This window comes from Nomia melanderi, chromosome 5, assembly GCF_051020985.1.
Source record: "Nomia melanderi isolate GNS246 chromosome 5, iyNomMela1, whole genome shotgun sequence".
NCBI lineage: Eukaryota > Metazoa > Arthropoda > Insecta > Hymenoptera > Halictidae > Nomia > Nomia melanderi.
The window spans coordinates 1778056-1797162 of NC_135003.1; the positions used below are offsets into that span (position 1 = coordinate 1778056).

At 34.6% G+C, this 19107-nt stretch overlaps 1 protein-coding gene across 1 annotated transcript in view; it reads left to right on the forward strand.

Moving 5' to 3' along the window:
* The window catches only part of Col4a1 (Collagen type IV alpha 1), a 42885-nt gene extending 34989 nt beyond the window's left edge, over positions 1–7896 (forward strand). The window contains exons 22-27 of the mRNA XM_031971673.2: positions 7–369; positions 1107–1322; positions 2016–2387; positions 2676–2847; positions 5221–5335; positions 6871–7896. Coding sequence (XP_031827533.1) covers positions 7–369; positions 1107–1322; positions 2016–2387; positions 2676–2847; positions 5221–5335; positions 6871–7128 — 1496 coding nt within the window. The 3' untranslated portion in view covers positions 7129–7896. The remainder of the gene's footprint in view (positions 1–6; positions 370–1106; positions 1323–2015; positions 2388–2675; positions 2848–5220; positions 5336–6870) is intronic.
* Positions 7897–19107: the final 11211 nt, after the last annotated feature.

The window sequence follows — 19107 nt, forward strand, 5'->3', positions numbered from 1 at the left end:
CGCTAGGTGACGAAGGACCAGCCGGACCTTCGGGTATCCCTGGATCAACTATCAAGGGCGAGAAAGGTTTGCCTGGACTGGCTGGAAAACATGGTCGAGAGGGATTACCAGGTCGACCGGGAGAAAAGGGAGAACAAGGATTACCTGGTTTACCAGGACACAAAGGAGATCAAGGTCCTTATGGACCCGTGGGCGCACCGGGTGAAAAAGGTGATACAGGTCCAAGTGGACCACCTGGTACACCAGGTAGAGATGGTGCACCGGGAATTGATCTGCCAGGTCCGGAAGGTGAAAGAGGTGAGAAAGGAGATATAGGACCACAAGGATTCCCGGGCTTACCTGGACAAAAAGGAGAACCCGGATTCCCAGGTAATTATCGAATACTTTTATTTATTCTTGAATGACGAAAATATTATAGTAAATGTAATTTTACTTTTCAAAGTAGACAACTTAAAGTATCTACTAAGCTTTCCTATAGTATATTCCTATAACTACATATGCATATAATAAATGCAAGATAATTCCGGAAGACACACATATACATGAACAATTATATATGAAATTAAATGTCATATCATTTTTGCTATTCATGAGAAATTTGATGCAAACAACAAATATACAACATTTTTCTTCTAAGAATTTGTAAAATAGAGCGATTCCTAAAACTCCTAAAACTTGAGAAAATAATTTCTTATTAAACGTATCAATTAATAATACGTTATTTCGTTAACAGTGTCACATTATTACATTTAAACGTATGATACATTTTTATTAAACATTTTTACACAAGCATAAAATACAGTGCTGTATTAGTAAACATTTCTAAAGAGGTATAAATTTATAATGTTCATTTAGGCACAGAATAAATGCATGTACAACGCATAGAATATTAACTCCTTAGCTGCGGTGTCCCTTTTAAAAGTCTGTACCTATGTACCTTTCGTCGTTAGGACGATGCAATGACGGTTATACTCGTCATTACACAAAACATTGTCATTTACAACTAAGAGGTTAATTGTTACGCCTAATATATGTAATAAGTTCTATGCGAAGTAGTGAGATGTATTGAAAAATTAATTGAAAATGAATTTTGGATTCGTTTAAAGGACAAAGTGGTCTAGATGGAGCACCTGGAGAGAAAGGTGACAGAGGATGGGACGGTGAGAATGGTCTTCCTGGAAGTCCTGGAGAGAAAGGTGATAGAGGTTACTCTGGTGCGGTCGGATTAATGGGTGCCGTTGGTTACCCTGGTCCGAAAGGTGAAAGGGGTGACGATTGCATTGAACCACCGATGGGACCAAAAGGAGACCGTGGATATCCTGGTACGTGTAAACACAATTTCTATTTCAAGCTAATATTTCTTTGAAGACTACTGAAATTCTTTACTCTTATCTTTCACAAATTAATACAATTACAACAAGTTATATAAATATTTTCGCCTAAAAAGTCTATTCTTACTTTTCATCGATTTAAAGACTGATTCTTAACTTTCGGATAATGCGGAAACTTTTTCTCATGTTATTTGACATCGTTAAATCTTGTATAGCCAAGACACTTTTTTGAACTTATTTCTGCATTTATTTTTACAATTGAATGTATATAGGTATGTATGGAAAACCATTAATTCCAAGCTCTTTAACACTAGGTTTACGGAACGCATCAATCTAACACAGATTGAATTTTATAAACGTTATTTGGCAAATGATTAAGTCACCTTTGATTGACGCGATTAAACGAATATATTAATTGTCTACCTTTCAATCCCCGATTTTCAAGATTCGAACGAACGAACATACATTTTTTTAAAAACAATAGTAGAAGCTGCACAATAAACGTCCGTAAACCTAGTGTTAAAATGAATTATTCTTAACAATTTACCTTATAATAAACAGAAGTTGGAATTTGCGATAAAGAACAGTGCTAATACAAGTGCAGAAATTAATAATCCGTTTTTTTATATTGAGAAACGTACACTGTAGTAACAACTTTTCAATAGAATTGTAACTTTTGCGTAGGACCTGTGGGCCCACCAGGAGTGCCAGGAGATAAAGGAGCACAAGGACCACCTGGATTCCCAGGAGTGGATGGACTGAAGGGTGGACAAGGTCCACCAGGACCTGCAGGACAAGTGGGTCTGCCTGGTTTACCGGGACCTGTTGGTATTCCAGGGGCGCCAGGTCTGCAAGGTCCTTTGGGTGTTCCGGGTCCCGCTGGAGAACCGGGACTGCCGTGTGAAACTACACCTGATTATCTGACTGGTATACTATTGGTCAAGCACAGTCAGAGCGAAGTGGTACCTGTTTGCGAACACGGACACATCAAGCTCTGGGACGGATACAGTTTGCTTTACACGGATGGCGATGAAAGAGCGCACTCGCAAGATCTAGGTAGGTCTTAAAAATGAAATTAGGTTACTAGTTTTACATACAAGTACCAGTTGACAACATTTATGATTTGCGAGAATATTTATGCCATTTTGAATTTGTCGATATTTTTAATGGAAGCATTCAATTTCCATAAATTTTCAATCCTATCGAATAGTCAAAGAAATAAAAAAACTCACGATTGATTATCAGACTTTGAATCACACAGGCAATTCTATCTTATTGTTTCAAAAAATGATCTCATTTTAATGATGACTTAACAATTCGCGTAATGAATTATCACAAAAACAGGTTATGCTGGCTCATGTGTGAGAAAGTTCTCGACGATGCCCTTCCTCTTCTGCGATGTCAACAACGTCTGCCATTATGCCAGTCGCAATGATCGTTCTTACTGGCTGTCGACCAATAGTCCAATTCCCATGATGCCTATCGAGGACACGGCAATACAAAAATACATCTCCAGGTACGTTGAGCATGTTCTCTGAAAGAAAAAGGAAACGGTGGAGCACCGAAAAGCTCTCCACGTTTTCTTTCGATGAAGAAGCATTTTACGGTTTAACGAGCTGGCACTCGATGTCATCCGATGCTCGAATGATTACACTTTAACCGTTACTGGCCAGCTCAACGAGATTCGTTTGTCCACGACGGTATCGACCGACTTTTTGCTCCGTCGCGTCGCGTCGAGTTCCTAGAAAATAGCGGAAATGCTGCTCCGTTGTGAATCTCTCCACGTGAACCGTTCTAGAGCACTTACTAGTAAGATTATATGACTGATGATAAAGTTACACGGACTTTTAATGCGCTGTTGTAAAGACTATATAATACGGATCAAGAAACTATAAATAAGAACATGTTATTTAGAATTTGAAATGATCAAATTTTGTCTGTTACAAAGAGTTATATTTTTTTCTGATAGCTGATTTGTTTGTTGAGTTTAAATACAAATCCAACATCCTGTAAAATGCACTTGATTTTTAGTAGTTTTTGAAACTTTCCGTTTTCGGGTTCTTAAATGGAGCGTGTATATACTTTCACTAAAAACAAGTGTGTACAAACTACTGTCGGTTGCTGGGAACCTGGCACTCGTGACGTCATAGGGGCGGATACAGTCGCTCCGAGAAATCCAATTGCGAGTCCGGAAACGGCTATTTGTGTTCTTTGTCGCGTAACCCGATTGGTGTGCGTGAGCGCTTCAGCCAATCACATACCAGAATTGAAAATTCATGGAGAGAAGGCGTGCGCTTTAGAATCTGACCACTCAGACGAGAGTGTCAAGTTCGCTGCAACGAACAGAACATTAAATCTGTACGTTTATGGGGTTTTGATTAATTTTTTCCACTGTAGATGTTAAATGAAAGCACGACACTTAATAGTTTAATTATCTCTTCAGTTTTCTCTACAATTCTCCAATTTCGAACGCCAAGAATATCAAAAACAATTTATAAGTTCTTAAATTTATTCTTAAACAAACTGATATGAACTAACAGAAAATATATAGTACTACTCAGAAAATTAAACCTGGCCATCGTATTTCTTAAATTAATAACATACAAAATTCAGCTCCGCTAGAAGGTGCATCTCCCTGCATCATTTAACTTTAGTGTAACAGTTCTTGGTATCTTTAACACTTTAACGGACATTACTCGTTACTTTTAATTGAAAACACATTACACAAAACTATTTCAAAACCATATAGTTCATCCTCTTTTTCTTCGCTTAGTGTTTGCAAGCAAGTTGACTTCCAATCGAGCAATTTTTACCTCCTCTGTAACTTATTTGTGTTTCTTTTCACTATTCGTCATTTTCTTTGGCGTTATTTTGATCAAGAAAACTTGAAACAGTTAATCAAATTACCCATAAATTCAATCCAAAATTACTACCTGTTATTAAATATAATAATTAGCAGAAGAAACATTCATTATTATTCTGAGTGTTCCTGTGTAAATATTGCTTCAATGAATCAATTGTTAATTAATTGAGGGTCTAATTCTAGAATAGTCTAGTAGGATAAATCGAAGAGAGATAGCCTACTTTTCTTCAAAGAACTATTACATCGTACATATCATTAATACCTAATAAAAAGAAAATACATTTATGAAAGTACATACATATAAAAAGAATAGTTAAATAGGCCTCTTGCAAGATTCAATGTATCTTTAAGAAGAATGAAAATATAGATATTTGACAATGTAAATAAGATCGGGCCATCTCACCCGAAATTGCCCTATTCTAATTTGCAATGTTAAATTACTTTTTATTTTACGAATTCTTGAAATTTTCTCATATGTTTATAATAATAATTTCAGAGAAAAAATTGTTGAGATAGTATTTATCTTAATTAACACACTAAATTCTAACTGATTCGTTTTGTATACGCAGGAAAAGGAACAGCATATGCAAATAAAAAACCTAAAGTAACTATGATCGAGTAAAAAATGATCGACTATGCGTGTTAATATAATTGATAAAGATCTGACTGTTTAAATATTCCTCGATCTACGTCAGTGTAACTCGAAAGGTTTTAAATAAATCTTATACACTTTGCACGTTCGAATGCAAGCATAGATTCATATACTCTTTTAATTTACTTTAAATTAAAAGTATAAGTATAAATGTGGTTGTTACAGCAATACAAACTGATTGAATATTATAGGTAGATAGAGAAGCATGTTCCCATTAAATCGATTTTTATCAATTTATGAGCACAGAATTTCCATGAAAAATCACACTCTTCCCGACTTACTTTTAATTTCAAGTATATTTCAAGTAAAGTATAACAACCTTGACAAATTACCTACTTATACGACTATAGTTAACATTTTTTATTATCTCGTAGGTGCGTGGTATGTGAAGTTCCAGCGAATGTGCTAGCCGTACACAGCCAATCATTGAGCATTCCAGAATGTCCGCATGGATGGACCGGCCTTTGGATCGGATACAGTTTTATCATGGTATGAAACTAAAATCTTTTACCAAAATTCCCAAATGTTCCATGTAAGACATACATCAACTTGCAAAAGTATATTTTATTATATTCAATAATCCATGGCAGAATTAACTAGAAATTTACTACTTAACACTAGAAGGTCAGTGCAATGCTGATTACACTTTCAACTTTTCCATATTTCATAAATCCTAATAAATTTTAGTTGACTCAATATATTCCCATAAATAATCAGTTAAGATATTGTATTATGTATGTACATATATAATTGTGCGTCACATACAATATACGACTCACATGGTAGTCAAAGTTGTCAAGAAATTTATAACACTGATTACCGATGACCATAATAACAGTCCATGAATGATATCTCGTTTAAAATTTGATAATATTAAAAATTCGTCTATTAATGTAACTATCTAGATATCAAAAGAATGAATGAAATTAATTACTTGAAAGAAAAAAATATTAATTTATAGAAATACCTTCGGTTTAATAATAAGTACATCCATTAAGTCTAATTTACTATTGTAGAAAGTACTATTGTAGGTGGACGAGTTGGATAAATTATATCGTCGGCTTTAATCAGTTCATTCTCTTAAGGTACTAAAAAATGCACTTGACTCTTCTAGCAACAAAAAATTCTCCTCTTGGGTATCTCTTATCTAAATGGGATATTAAAGCTACTAACTTTTCTTCTTTTTTAAGAAAAACTTTAAATCTTTCAAGTCGACCAACTGTAGAGCTATATTTTCGACGAATATCTTCTTTCAATATTTTTCATTTCCCATCAAACAAACAACTCTTAATGGTTAAATTCAGCATCGAAGAACCTCTAAATTTTCATAGATTATTGCAGATTCTCTTGTGCTGAAGTAATTTTCGTGCAAAAAGAGGTAGCTCTATTGCTTGGTATAATTAGATTTTATTTGACACTCTATACATGAACGTTTATACTACTATTATACAAATTTTAGTTTTCTTTGAGATATCAATATTCTTCTGCCAATAGTAAATTTCTCGAAAATTAAGAACATTGAAGAAAAACGATTGTCATGAAAATTAACAGACCTTTTATTCATAATTAGAGTATGAAGTATTCTACATATATGTCATATAATACAATTTTAAAGCTGAATATTGTAATTAAGAATACTGAAGTAAAAAGTGCATGTTATGCAACTAAAACAATAGGTATATTTCTTTCAAAGAAACAAGAGGAGTTTGGTTTGAAGTAAGGTTCTGAAGACTTCAAACTATTTACACAAACGTTATACATTTTCCCGTCTGTTCCTCTTCACATCCGTCGTCCTAAACCCCAGGATAAATTCCTCGCTGCAGATACGCAAACCACTCGAACGAATCTCGTATGCGAAACGCAGCTCCACGTATTTCCCATTTTCCAGCCTGATATTCTTCGAGGCAGTACCTCGAAACGTTCCCCGCTTTCCAATTCAAACCTTCATCGATCACGTTTACCGGCAATAAAATGTTCCGTTGAAAACGTTGTCGGTCTGAATCTGTTTTTATTCCCGTTCACAGCATACCGGTGCCGGTTCTCAAGGCGGCGGACAATCGCTGTCCAGTCCTGGATCTTGTCTGGAGGACTTCCGCGCGACGCCGTTCATCGAGTGCAACGGCGCCAAAGGACACTGCCATTATTACACGAACGAGTTCAGCTTTTGGATGGCCACTATCGAGGATAGACAGCAATTCCAAAGGCCGGAGAAGCAGACCTTGAAGCCAGGAAACCTCAGGTCCCGAATAAGTCGCTGTCAAGTGTGTATAAAGGACACGTAGACCCACGCACGCGCGTCTGTTTCTTGCTCTCTTTTTCACTACTCACGTTTCTCGTCTTTATTTTGTGTTCTCTTCTTTTCTTTTTTTTTTACTCGAGAAGAATTATTGCTACCGATAACTAGACCGTCGAAATGGAAAAAAAAAGTTTAATAGATGAACAAATCGAAGTCTCGCGATGGAACGAAGGGACGACCGTTCGCCGGTTGCGAACCTGGCGGATTCGCGCCGGTGACGTTTCAATAAAGAGAAAGGCGGAGCTTCTTTTTCTCGTTTCTTCCAATTTCCCTTGCATACATCTCGCTTCTCTTATTCTGTCTTGCCTTTCCTCTTTGTCTCCCTATCGCTTTCACTTCAGAATAATTTCTGTCCGTATCCTTCTGCCCTTCGTCACGATTTCTTCTTTCTTCTCACATCGAACGCCAATTCTCTTGTCTTACTGCCCACCTTCGATTTTTTCGCGAGCGCCCCCTCATACGCCATAAAATTATTTTTGTTTTTCTATAATTATTCACACAAGTGCCTAGCGTACTATTTCCTAGCATGTAAAATAATATATATATATATTATATATATATTTATATCTCGTTAATATCGTATGAGAATTAAGTTTATCGTACTACCATCGGACACTGCCCATATCCAATATGGCATATTTTACATATTGTATATTAATATAAACGAACTTAGCCTGATAATCGTGTGAAGCCAAATATTTAAGTGAATAGGTATTTTGCTACGTAGCTAATAAAATTCTATTTTCAACCTTCACTTCGTTTGATTTCTTTCCCTCCCCCCGACTTCTCATCCTTTATTTACCCTTAGTCCAAATCTTCGCTATTAAAGGTATGTTTTCGACTACTTAATGATTTTCATTAATGTAAGAATTAAGGAAATTCAAATGATAAAGGAAAATTACCGAAATAGGCAATTTTTGTATCAAAGGTAACAAAAAATGATGAAAAAATGAGAAAAATATATGTATATAGTTTTGGATATATGTATGTGATAGTACGACCACAAACGATCTCTAACTTAAACGTTTTTTAATAAATTTACTTATGAATATCCATATAAAAATTAATTTTTCACTGCGCCTTATCTGAAATAGGAAAGAGCTGAAATAATTTTCATTTGTGGTAAAAGTCAATAATATTTATGAAAATCAAGTCGTGGTTAGGTATACATGAATGTATACACTAATGTTTAAGTTAATAGTATTAAGGAAAAGTGTTGTTGCAACGTCCTGATCTGAGCTCAGGTTAAGAACACGGAAACCACCATAGAAACGGCAACATTTGTAAAAGAGTTTATCGAGTCATGTCACATCTGTCAAACACACCATTCAGAAGATGCTCCACTCAAACACCTCCACCAAAATAATTGTAACCCTCTAACCAGGGACATTTCTCGTATTCTGTACAATTCAGACACTTCGCTTCTATCTGTAAAGCCCGCTACTGGTTCCTCAGTCAACTAGTGTACAGTTCGTGTGAATAAACAAGTTAACTAACAGTGCGGCACTTTTCCAAACTTCCCAATTTTTTTAATTAACCTTGAGATGGTTAAGTCCGCGACAAGGTGGATCGGAAAATCTCGAACAACTGTCCACTACGCAACAGTTATTATAAATGAAACAAATTGAAAGCATACACCACTCAAACGTAAAAATACTGTTGATATATTGATATACAGAGTCTCTTACCTATGTAAGTGAATACACCTAACTATCTCTGTTATGTGTAGCGTTAGAAAAAAACTTTCTTAAACATAGTTACTCTATTCGAGGTAGCAAAAATGGGGTTAAAAAATGTTTTTTCAATGTTACTTTTCGAAATTTCAAGGTCCACGTTATTTTTCGAAGTAGAACACTGTATTAGTTACTCCATATTCTTATACAAATAAAAGAACGCAGTTTAATAATCTTGAGAACCATACCATGCAATTTCCAATAATTCGCAATAATATACCCTAACGTTACTGTAGTATTACAAACTCGTGGATCTGTTCCGAAACATAACTCTCTTGATCTTAGTAACGCGTATTATAAGATAAACATACGTCTCAGTAGAGATTCATGATGATATTAAGTGATACCATGATGATATTAAGACGAAATTACATAATCAAAATAGTATGGCAACGAGGTCGTTAACTTGCTTTTTTTTCTATATAAGAATATATACCGACTAATACAGAGTTCCACCCAAAATAGTAATGTTGACCTTGAAATTTCGAAAAGGTGACCTTGACCATAAAATTTTCCCTGTCGATTTGTGTACTTTTATTCTAGAGCTTTTTTCTAAGTCTAAACATAACGGAGATATTAGGTTGTTCTCATTTATATGAGACACCCCACATCAGGCCTTCTCGCGGGCAAGGCCAGCCACTTTTCCGAGGTGGGGGAAATACACTTGTGTCAGCCTCCGTGCGTTAGGGTCTTAACACATTGTTGACCGGTCACGGGTTAACTCGTGTTTGCATTCGCATTAAGTATTTCAATTTTTAGAACGCAGAGCAATATAGAACATTGCAAAAGAAAAATATTAAAAGTTATATAAAAGATATGTCCAAAGTTTCATTTCAATTCATTACGTATAAATAAAGTGTATTGAAGTTTAGTTAGATTGTTTCACTTTCAAAACTGATTAGGGAATAATAACCGGTGACATGGGATAGCTCCTGCATAAAATTGTCGGTCAACAATGTGTTAAGACAGGTGATCACTAGTAGACACAGTGATGATCGCTTAAATTCCATAAAATCGGCTTCCCTAAATTTCACTGCGCCATCCCTACTGTTGCCTCACTATGCATTGTCTCAAGTTCAGTGTAACGTGATCCCAGTAGACAGAGACAGAAAATTAATATAATAATCATAAACAGGATAGACGCAGTTCATCGAATATGGAGGCTCGATACGCAGGACTTCGAAGCGACTTCACACGCGTCAAATATAAACATGTAATGAAAAAAATTTCAATTGCTATAATTTCAACTTCACTTTCTCAATCGTAGTACTGATGGAATGTTGAGATTCTTCTGATTAAAATGAGTCCAAACCCGACGTAAATCGGTCTAGTTTTATCGATTTGGAGGACATGAACCTTTAATTTCGTTAATTATCTTAAATCAGTAAAAATAGTCCGATTTCCATCATGTTTAAATTCATTTAATCACAACAATCTCAAAAATTCACTAGCACTACATTTGAGAAGGTAAGGTTAAAATTACTGCAAGTGAAATCTATATCGTTTCTCTGTCTTTGTCAGGCTGTGCTCGATTCAATTCCTGGAAGCAAATAGCTTCCTCCTATTTCTTCTGCTCGGTTGAATTCCACTGCTGGGATCCAAAATTGTAGCATTTAAGCGATCACTATTGTACTTATAAAGTAGTCCAAAGACAGCCACGTTTGCCCGCGGCGGCGTTACAGGCTGCTCGGCGGGCAGTATTGTGCCCAGACAATCCGCGAGCTGCTTGCCCGAGCAAGTGGCTGGACAGGACTGTACTATATACTGCATAATGCAAATGTTCAATGCACAAAAATTTTATTCGTTTTAATTATCTTTACTTGAATTCTTTAAAATTAGAGGACCATTATTCACGATTGATTCAACTAATTTGACGAACGATATGCGAAGTTTTTGCGACTGATTGAACGACTGGTTGTCAACTGTTCAAAAGTTAGAACGTCTAACGGAATAGTTTGAAACCTCGCGAACGACTAACGAACGACTTCTATAATTGGTTTCATTCTGAAGGAGGAAAGATACGCCGTTTTTCCGTTATCGATGATGATGGAAAGATCTCCTTGAGGGTCAAGCATGCGTAAAAATCTTAATTAAGTTTTTAGTCAAGATGTTCGCGTTTCGAAATAACTGACGCATTGTTTTAAAAGTGAAATGTTTGAGTGAAACTCAATTAATCCTACTGCAGTTCTCAGTTCAGCTGTCTATTATACATGTCAATACTACTTTTACCGAAGCTGTGAAAAAGACATCTTTTAAAATTTTAAGTTAAAATTATTTACTGAGTTTAATCATTCTTCTTCTATTAACTTTTCGACTACGCTTATAATGATTATAAAATTATAAAACTAATTTCACGGCATATGCTTTAATTAGATCCTATTAGATAATTCGGTAAAATTTATCAAATTACCTAATACAATGATTTAAAATTTATTAAATGACCTGTCAGTAAAACATAGGTAGAGTAAAGTAATATGGAATACCTGATTTTAAAAATGTCGAAATGAGAGATATGCATTTTCCAATGAAATATGCATCGAAATACGCAGAAATTAATAAAGGTTCATACAATAATCGATGCAAAAATATAAATGTCTTAAAACCATGGTAAAAAATGTAAACGAAATCAAAACCAGCAATATGGAATACATAGGTAGTGAATATAACTCATTTTCATTACAAGAAATGAATATTTATCGAATTAGAAAGGATAACTAAACAGATCGTCCACTTTTTGGAATTTATATTACGTTAAGTTTTTTCTGTTTTTTTTTTCTTTCTACACGTTGGGACATATCGGAATTACTATATTCTTCGAGAACGCAATGTGTTGGACAAATTTTTCTCAAATATTATCATTTTTGTAATTGGTATCAGAAAATAAAAAAGTATAGTACAATATTATGAAACATTAACACGTTGAATGCCGCACGATATTAAGGTGCAGAATATACGAAATGAAAAAAAATACAATATTAAATTATTTCATTGAATTGCGTTGTTATTATTGCAGGTTTATTTTGCTGAGTGTCACCGCATTAGGTAGCGTTATTTACAATTTAGTAATGTTTTCAAATATTCATCGTTTAATTGAGGGAATTACAGTAATTGAATTTGGGCGGGGGTCAGCGATCCCCCATGGCATGTTGGAACGTGGTAAGAAAAAAATGTGCAATCAATATAGAATGTGCTCCATATTAGATACTCAATGGAGTAAAGTACTGCAAATTGCTTTAGAATAGTAAAAACTAAATATGTTTAAAGATAAATCTTAAGAAAGTAATATTTTTAAATCTGTCTATACTTATACTGTCTAAAATAACTAACTACATATTTAACTCGTCTCTCAAAAAATTTTACATACTACTATTACTTACAACTATTCGTATGATTATTTCATTGAAGTGTTCCCCATGGTGACTAACACATTAAACTATTTATTTTCTAAAATATCGTAGTGGTCCATATTAAGCACCGTTACTCTATGTACAAACAAGTGATAAAAATAGTATTAAATATTATTGAAAGAGTAAAAATGTAGATGTTAGTAACGATATTTTGTGTACCTTTTTGAAATTCAAGCATATCTAAGAACGTATAAAAAAACGGTTTTAAACAGAAGATTAAACAGATTTAATAGTGTTAAAAACGTAACATCGCAGTTGCGTTGAAAGAAACCCGAAAAACGTAACAGGCTAATGCATATGTATCGGTTCAGTATCCTTAATCAGTTAACTGCGTTTTACGAGTACACACGTCATCTTAAAGCTTGAAATGATACTAATTCTTTTAGCGATGAATTGTTTATTTCCTCAAATAAACATGTAATTCTTTTTCGTTTTACTTTAATTTTTCATTCAAATATACCATAGGTTCACTCATCCTGCGTTTAACAAGTATACGCTGCATTTTTTTAGATTTCTGAAACTAAATTCAACAGTTAACAAGTTACATAAGTATTCTACCAACTACAAAGCAATATACTTATAAACTTCATATCTTTGTGAGATAGTTTCGACGGTTCGCGCGACTGGTTACCAAAATCAATTGTTTAATCACATTCAAATAATCCCACGACTGGTTCTTCTTAGAGGTGACATCCTTTTTCATTTCCAGGAAAATATTAACTCAACCAGTACACACAATTTTTCCTTGTCAATCATTAATTTTATGCTTATTGTAGAAATTTCGAGTAACTAGTTCAAAACGGTAGAAGGTTAATAGTTTCAAATAAACATTTGAACGATTATCATTTTAGAAGTTCTATTTAAAGATTCTTTTAAGTATAACAAATCGTTTGACAAAAAATTTTGTTTCAATTATTCGAAGGAAAAATTGCTAACTATTCTAATATCCAAGAATAAAAACTGATGTTACGGCTACAATATACGCGAAGAGTCGTCAACACATCAATCATTCGAGACGTAAAGCGTACAAATCGATTATCAAACACCATTAATTTTGCAATTTGAATCAATCACCCAATATTAATTTTGGCGGATAGTCCGAGCAAATGTGTCGAACGATGAGTCACGCCCGAGCTTGGTAATCTCAAAAAGATTTAATTAAAAATCTCATGACATCATTCAAGAAACATGACTATCTACGTCGAGTTCGTGTCTAATAGCGGTAAGAGTTTATGACACTGTTGTACTGTGAATCAGATGTACACGGACTACCTCACGTATTTACTAACTGATATTTTTCAATACCGTTACCTATTGTTGCAAGTTAATTGAAGTTTAACAATATTGAAAAAAAGAAAATTTTAGTTGACACTGGTGTGTCGATCGAAAAAACATTTTTGGATAGATGGTTGAAATTTCTACGGAAATAAAAACAATGAATATTCCACTCCAGTCTAGAACGGATTTAAAAAATTACATATATTATTGGTCAATAAGATTCACAATAATATGAAAATTATCCACAGTTTTATTTTCTAAACGCATTGCTTAAGGGATATGTTGTTTATTAGAATTCATGGCAAATGGAACCTAATACATAGGGAACATATATTGTTCCTTAGTAGAAGATCTTTGATAACTTAAATAGATTAAGCTGGTTTTTTATTTAAAGATCATGTACTTTTCGCATCCTTGAGTATTATATCCAATTCCTTTATTTTCAGTGATGGATCCTTTATACTTCTTTGTTAAAAAAATGTATTGTCATTGGAAAACAACGTATTGCCGTTGAATACTGTAGAAAACAATGAGTATGTATATGTGAAAGAGTAAATGAATAGTAACATAATAGCAATAAAAGCATTAACAAATACATTTATGAACTTTACGGGTCTGTATTTTATTACCGACATATAATGAAATCAAGAATTTGTCTATAATTATTTCAAAAGCAAACAATTCATATAATTACCTCTTGACTTCGAATATTTACACAAATTTAGATTTACAAAAATAAGTTAGTATAACAAGAATTATACAGATCAAAATTGATTATTCCAAAAGATAGTTCTGTTTAAGAAGGAGATTAAATTAGTCTATAAAAAATATTTATTGTACCAGACGTAATTAAACTTTCATAAAATTTGTTGGTTAGAATGACTCAAAATATTTAAATCCATATTCCATAACATAAAAACTTTTAAGTTATGTCATTGTTACGACAAATGAGCAATATATATGCGCTATAATGAGCTTTATATCGTTATATAAATAAATAAACAGTAGTGGAAACGAGAGTAATTAAACTTATTCTTTTTTAACGAAGTTTAGGAAATTGTTGAATAAAATAAACAACGTATGGTTTAATGAAGTTTAATTTAGTAAAATGAAGTTTATCTTTAAATTTCCTAATACGACATAATTCGCACAGTTTATATTAGCATGCTACATACTGTTCGTCTCTTCCGAGCGTAGATTTTTCGGTAGTTTTATTGTTGGAAATTCGGAACGGATACGCCTAACACATGGCAACCCGGCAATCATCGGTGTGCCCTAGATAAGTCAATCAGGGTCCATAGAGCAATGATATAATAAAAATGATTAGTAGTATTTTAATACTTTTAATTCAATTTTAATTTAATTAACATCCAGCAGTATACGATTTGTAGCATTAAAGTAATTAGAGCTTGTAGCTTGTACACTGTCAAGGTGATAGGTCCGGAAAATCTTGTTCGGTATTTACACGTTGAAAAGTGAAATTGCTTCATTAATTTACACTTGCATACGATTTGTGAATTCGTTGTGACGAATATGAATACGATTATATTTTCTAACGATGTAATCCATTTAGAGACTAAGCGAAAATAAGCAGTTCTAAATAAGTATTGGCATAGTAAGACCTGACTCGACAAAGATTGCGGATATCGATGGCCGACCGCGTAACTTTTTTACCAATGGTTGTATGAGTTTCAACATCATTTCCTTTAAAAGTACTCACAGAACACTTTTATATTAAAAGTATATATAGATCTATTACTTTTAAAATACATAAATTATCTTATATATCAAGGATTTTCATTTTTCCTTAAAACTGGTTTTCTCGGGAACTACGCAGGAGCGGAAGAAAGACTTACAGATTCGTATTGAGCATATGTACAAAGGTCTATAAGAAACGCCTATTAAAAATTTGAAATGGAAATATGTTTTGAACAGTGTTATTGTTCCTGCCATAACAATAGTACACAACTAAAGTTGTTCTCCTTTACAATCTTAGGTTGTACATTATTTATATTATTTACATTTGCATGAAGAACATAACTACTGATTGAAAATAAATAAATAATTAACAGTATGAGTGTTAGCTTATTGCATTGTCAGTTCATTAATGTACACCTGTCCCTCCATTTGCATAGGATTTTTTTTACACGGTTTATAACACTATTGTGGGTATGAGTGGTTGACTGTGTGTGCGCCTGGCGACGCCGCACAGTGGTACCTTTTGACGAAAAGCAGATCAAAGTTCATAATCTTGTAGAATTTTCATATAAAATTGGTATACTTCTGTTTTTAGAGTTGCTAAATCTAAATATTCTATTAAAAATGAAAAATTCAAAATGGCGGATCTGACATTACTGATATAAATATAATTTTTAAGTAAATTTCTATAAAAATTGATTGTTTTTCAACTTTTAACCAAAATTATGCAATTGAAACATCGAATTTAATGGGACAATGTTAATTTCAAAATGTTTTTGTAATGAATTGTTACTTTTAAATGAATTATTGAATTGACCGCTCAAAACCGAAGCTTTGTCAAGTTATTACTTGGAAAATACTGTGATATAAAGTTATATTAATGATTTAGATAAATTTCTTTAATATATATTCAATTTTTACAAATATATTAACCTTACTAATGCTACAGATATCATTAATATGATTTAGTGGAACAAATTGTATATATCACAATAGTATTTTAAATTTAAATATCTTAAAATGATGCAAAGTGTAAATTTTCTCGACGGAATATCATACTAGACATGTTACGGGAAATCAGGAAACTTGTTCCAGCGTGACACTCGGTGACACTCACCTTCGTTTTCCTTCCCGTTTATTAAAATGTGACTATGGCACGTTGAGAAAGGAGTTACAAAGGTAAATTCAAGAATATTTCACTTTATTTTTATGTCTAATATATGCTTGCATCGTCTATTTTAATAATCGAGTGCTTTAAATAAAAAATTTGTTAAGAGAAATTTTCCCTGGCACATTAAAGGGACTCTAATTTTCGAGATATTAAGAGGCTTGAAATTTCAACTTTGACGGTTTATATCTTAGGCCAGCTTTTCGTTGAAAGGTACCACTATGCGCCGTAGCGCCGGTATGTTTGGAAATTGGGGTGACTGCGTTTGGGAAATCTTGAGTGGCCGAAGAGGCGCAAAAGAAGAGTATTTGAGACTGAGGGACTGGACCGTGAGAATAAATCGTGAAAACGCAGCAAGTACGAAAACGAGACGAGAAAAGATGAAAACTAAACAATGAGGCCCGCATTCCTCAGCATCGCCATCAAGTGATCTCCCAATAGTACGTGACTGCATGAGTTTCGGCTATGGATGGGTTAATGTTCGTCATGAATTCTCAATTTGAATCCGGCGAACTTTGTTAAAAATTGCACTAGTGTGCCGACTAAGGTTTGCTAGAAGGACCACCCTCCACTATTGGAGAATTAAACTAAGTTCCGGTAAACTCGCTCTACGACTGAACTCGAGAGACTGGTGCTAATGAGACTAGGGCAAGGTTGCTCAGTGGGCCTTCTCATGGGTCAAAATCCGTGTCGATGTGACCGCACTCAGAGGTGGGTGTAAAGCCACGGATAGCTAGCCACGGAGTGGGAGAAATGACTTGGTTAGCAGCACTTGGCCGCGTGTAAGTAGTCATGCACTCATTACTACACACACTAACACATAGATTTGGCCCGTGGAGGCCATTTGCTGGGTATCCCTGGACTACGCTATAAAAACCGTTGTAGTGTGACTATGCTATAGAGACTATACTCACCGGAATTCTTACACTTCGAAGGAAAGTGAATTTCGCTCCTTTCAGCAATGATCGTGGTTGGTGGGAAGAGTGGGTGCAAGTCGCTGGTAAGTCCTTTACGGAAAAAACTATGAGATTTGGCAACGGCGAGAAGTCCCGCTGCTTCGAGATCATGTGCGAGTGACCCTATTCACGGAGATACTATTCTTCTCCCACGTTAGTATCATTAGCCAGTGGCTTTAAAGTGCTCAGGGGCGAGGGGACTCTTCTACTCACGACGCTCGGCTTTCGACGCATAGACATTATTGGCGCGCGCCGAGGCCAGAGCGTCGTGAGTGGAAAAGTTCCCTTGCCCCTCTGCACTTTTAAGCCACGGACCAATGGCACTAACGTGAAAGGCGAATAATGTGTACAGTGCGTTACTGACATGATCCCAGCCGACCTGTGACTTAAAAGTGAAGAGGGGCAAGGGGAGACGTCCACTCGCGGCGGTCGGCCCGATAGTAATGGCGGAATTAGTTTCGACTTGTCTTTGTTACTAGCCGAACCGCGAGCTGAGGTGAAACGTGCGACGTAAACTCCTTGCCCTTCTTCACTTTTGAGCCACAGGCCGGCTGGGTTCACGTCAATAACGCACTGCACTTGTTTTACGGCGACCTAACCGATGTTACGGGCATAACTTTAATAAATAGTGAAGTATGAAGAACGAAGAGTGTAACACCGATTTTCGCGAGGGTCTATCGATCCGTACGAAACCTTAACAGAATGCAAGGGTCAGAGTGCGAGGGAAAAGAATTGCGTATGAAAAGAAAGAAAGAGTGATTGGAGGTGCAAGATATAAGTGCGTGGATGTTCGGTGGCAAAGGAGTTTAGCGTTGGAGATTAGAGTGAGCGTTTAGAGGGATTTTTCGTGCAAGTTAGCGAGTGAGCAGTCCATTGTTTTATTTCTATTGTCGTAGTCATTTTGTTTTTAATAAACTGTTATTGTTATTGTTGATAAATTGTGAATATTCTGCGATTAATTGATCTCTCCTAGTGAAAGTCCCTACAATTTGAGGACTAGTCCTGGACTTATTTCTACACTATTTACGCGGCATTGTTTATACATAATGTCAATTTATGCGATCTGAATTTAGCGACACCAAATCAAATTGACTTTCATTTTCCGAAATGTTATTACTATTATTTTTATGTTAAGCTGTATGAAATGAATATGTATTTCTAAAACTTATACCAGCTTTTCTTTCCAATATTTTGTTTTCTTTTGTACTGACAGGCCCTATTTACGCGATTTTCATTCGAGCAAAACTACTACACGTAGAACGGGTACTCCGCGTTAATGAAGAGAGGATATATGTACGTATATATATATATATATATAAGTGTATGTCTTTTGAAAAAGAGAATAAGAATATTTTATGATTGTTTTATTAACTATAATAAAAACTTTTCACAGTTTGGAAGATGTTTTACTAAAAGTACGCAATTCATAAAATAACCAATACCTATATTTATTTGTATGATATGAATGTAGCAAGGTTGTGTAAATACATTGTAAAAATTCGGAAAATTTTTGATCATTTTCTTCTGTCTTTTATTCTTGTGTCTTTTATATTCGATGCACATAGTTCCCAAAATATCGCAGTTTGTATTTTCTACAAAAGCTAGAGCGCTTACAATAATAATTGTACATTGCAACATCATTATTTTATACGTGATGCCAATTGATATACCAAATGTAAGAAGTATAACACAATAACAATAAATTTCTTCCATCTGTAACTCCAA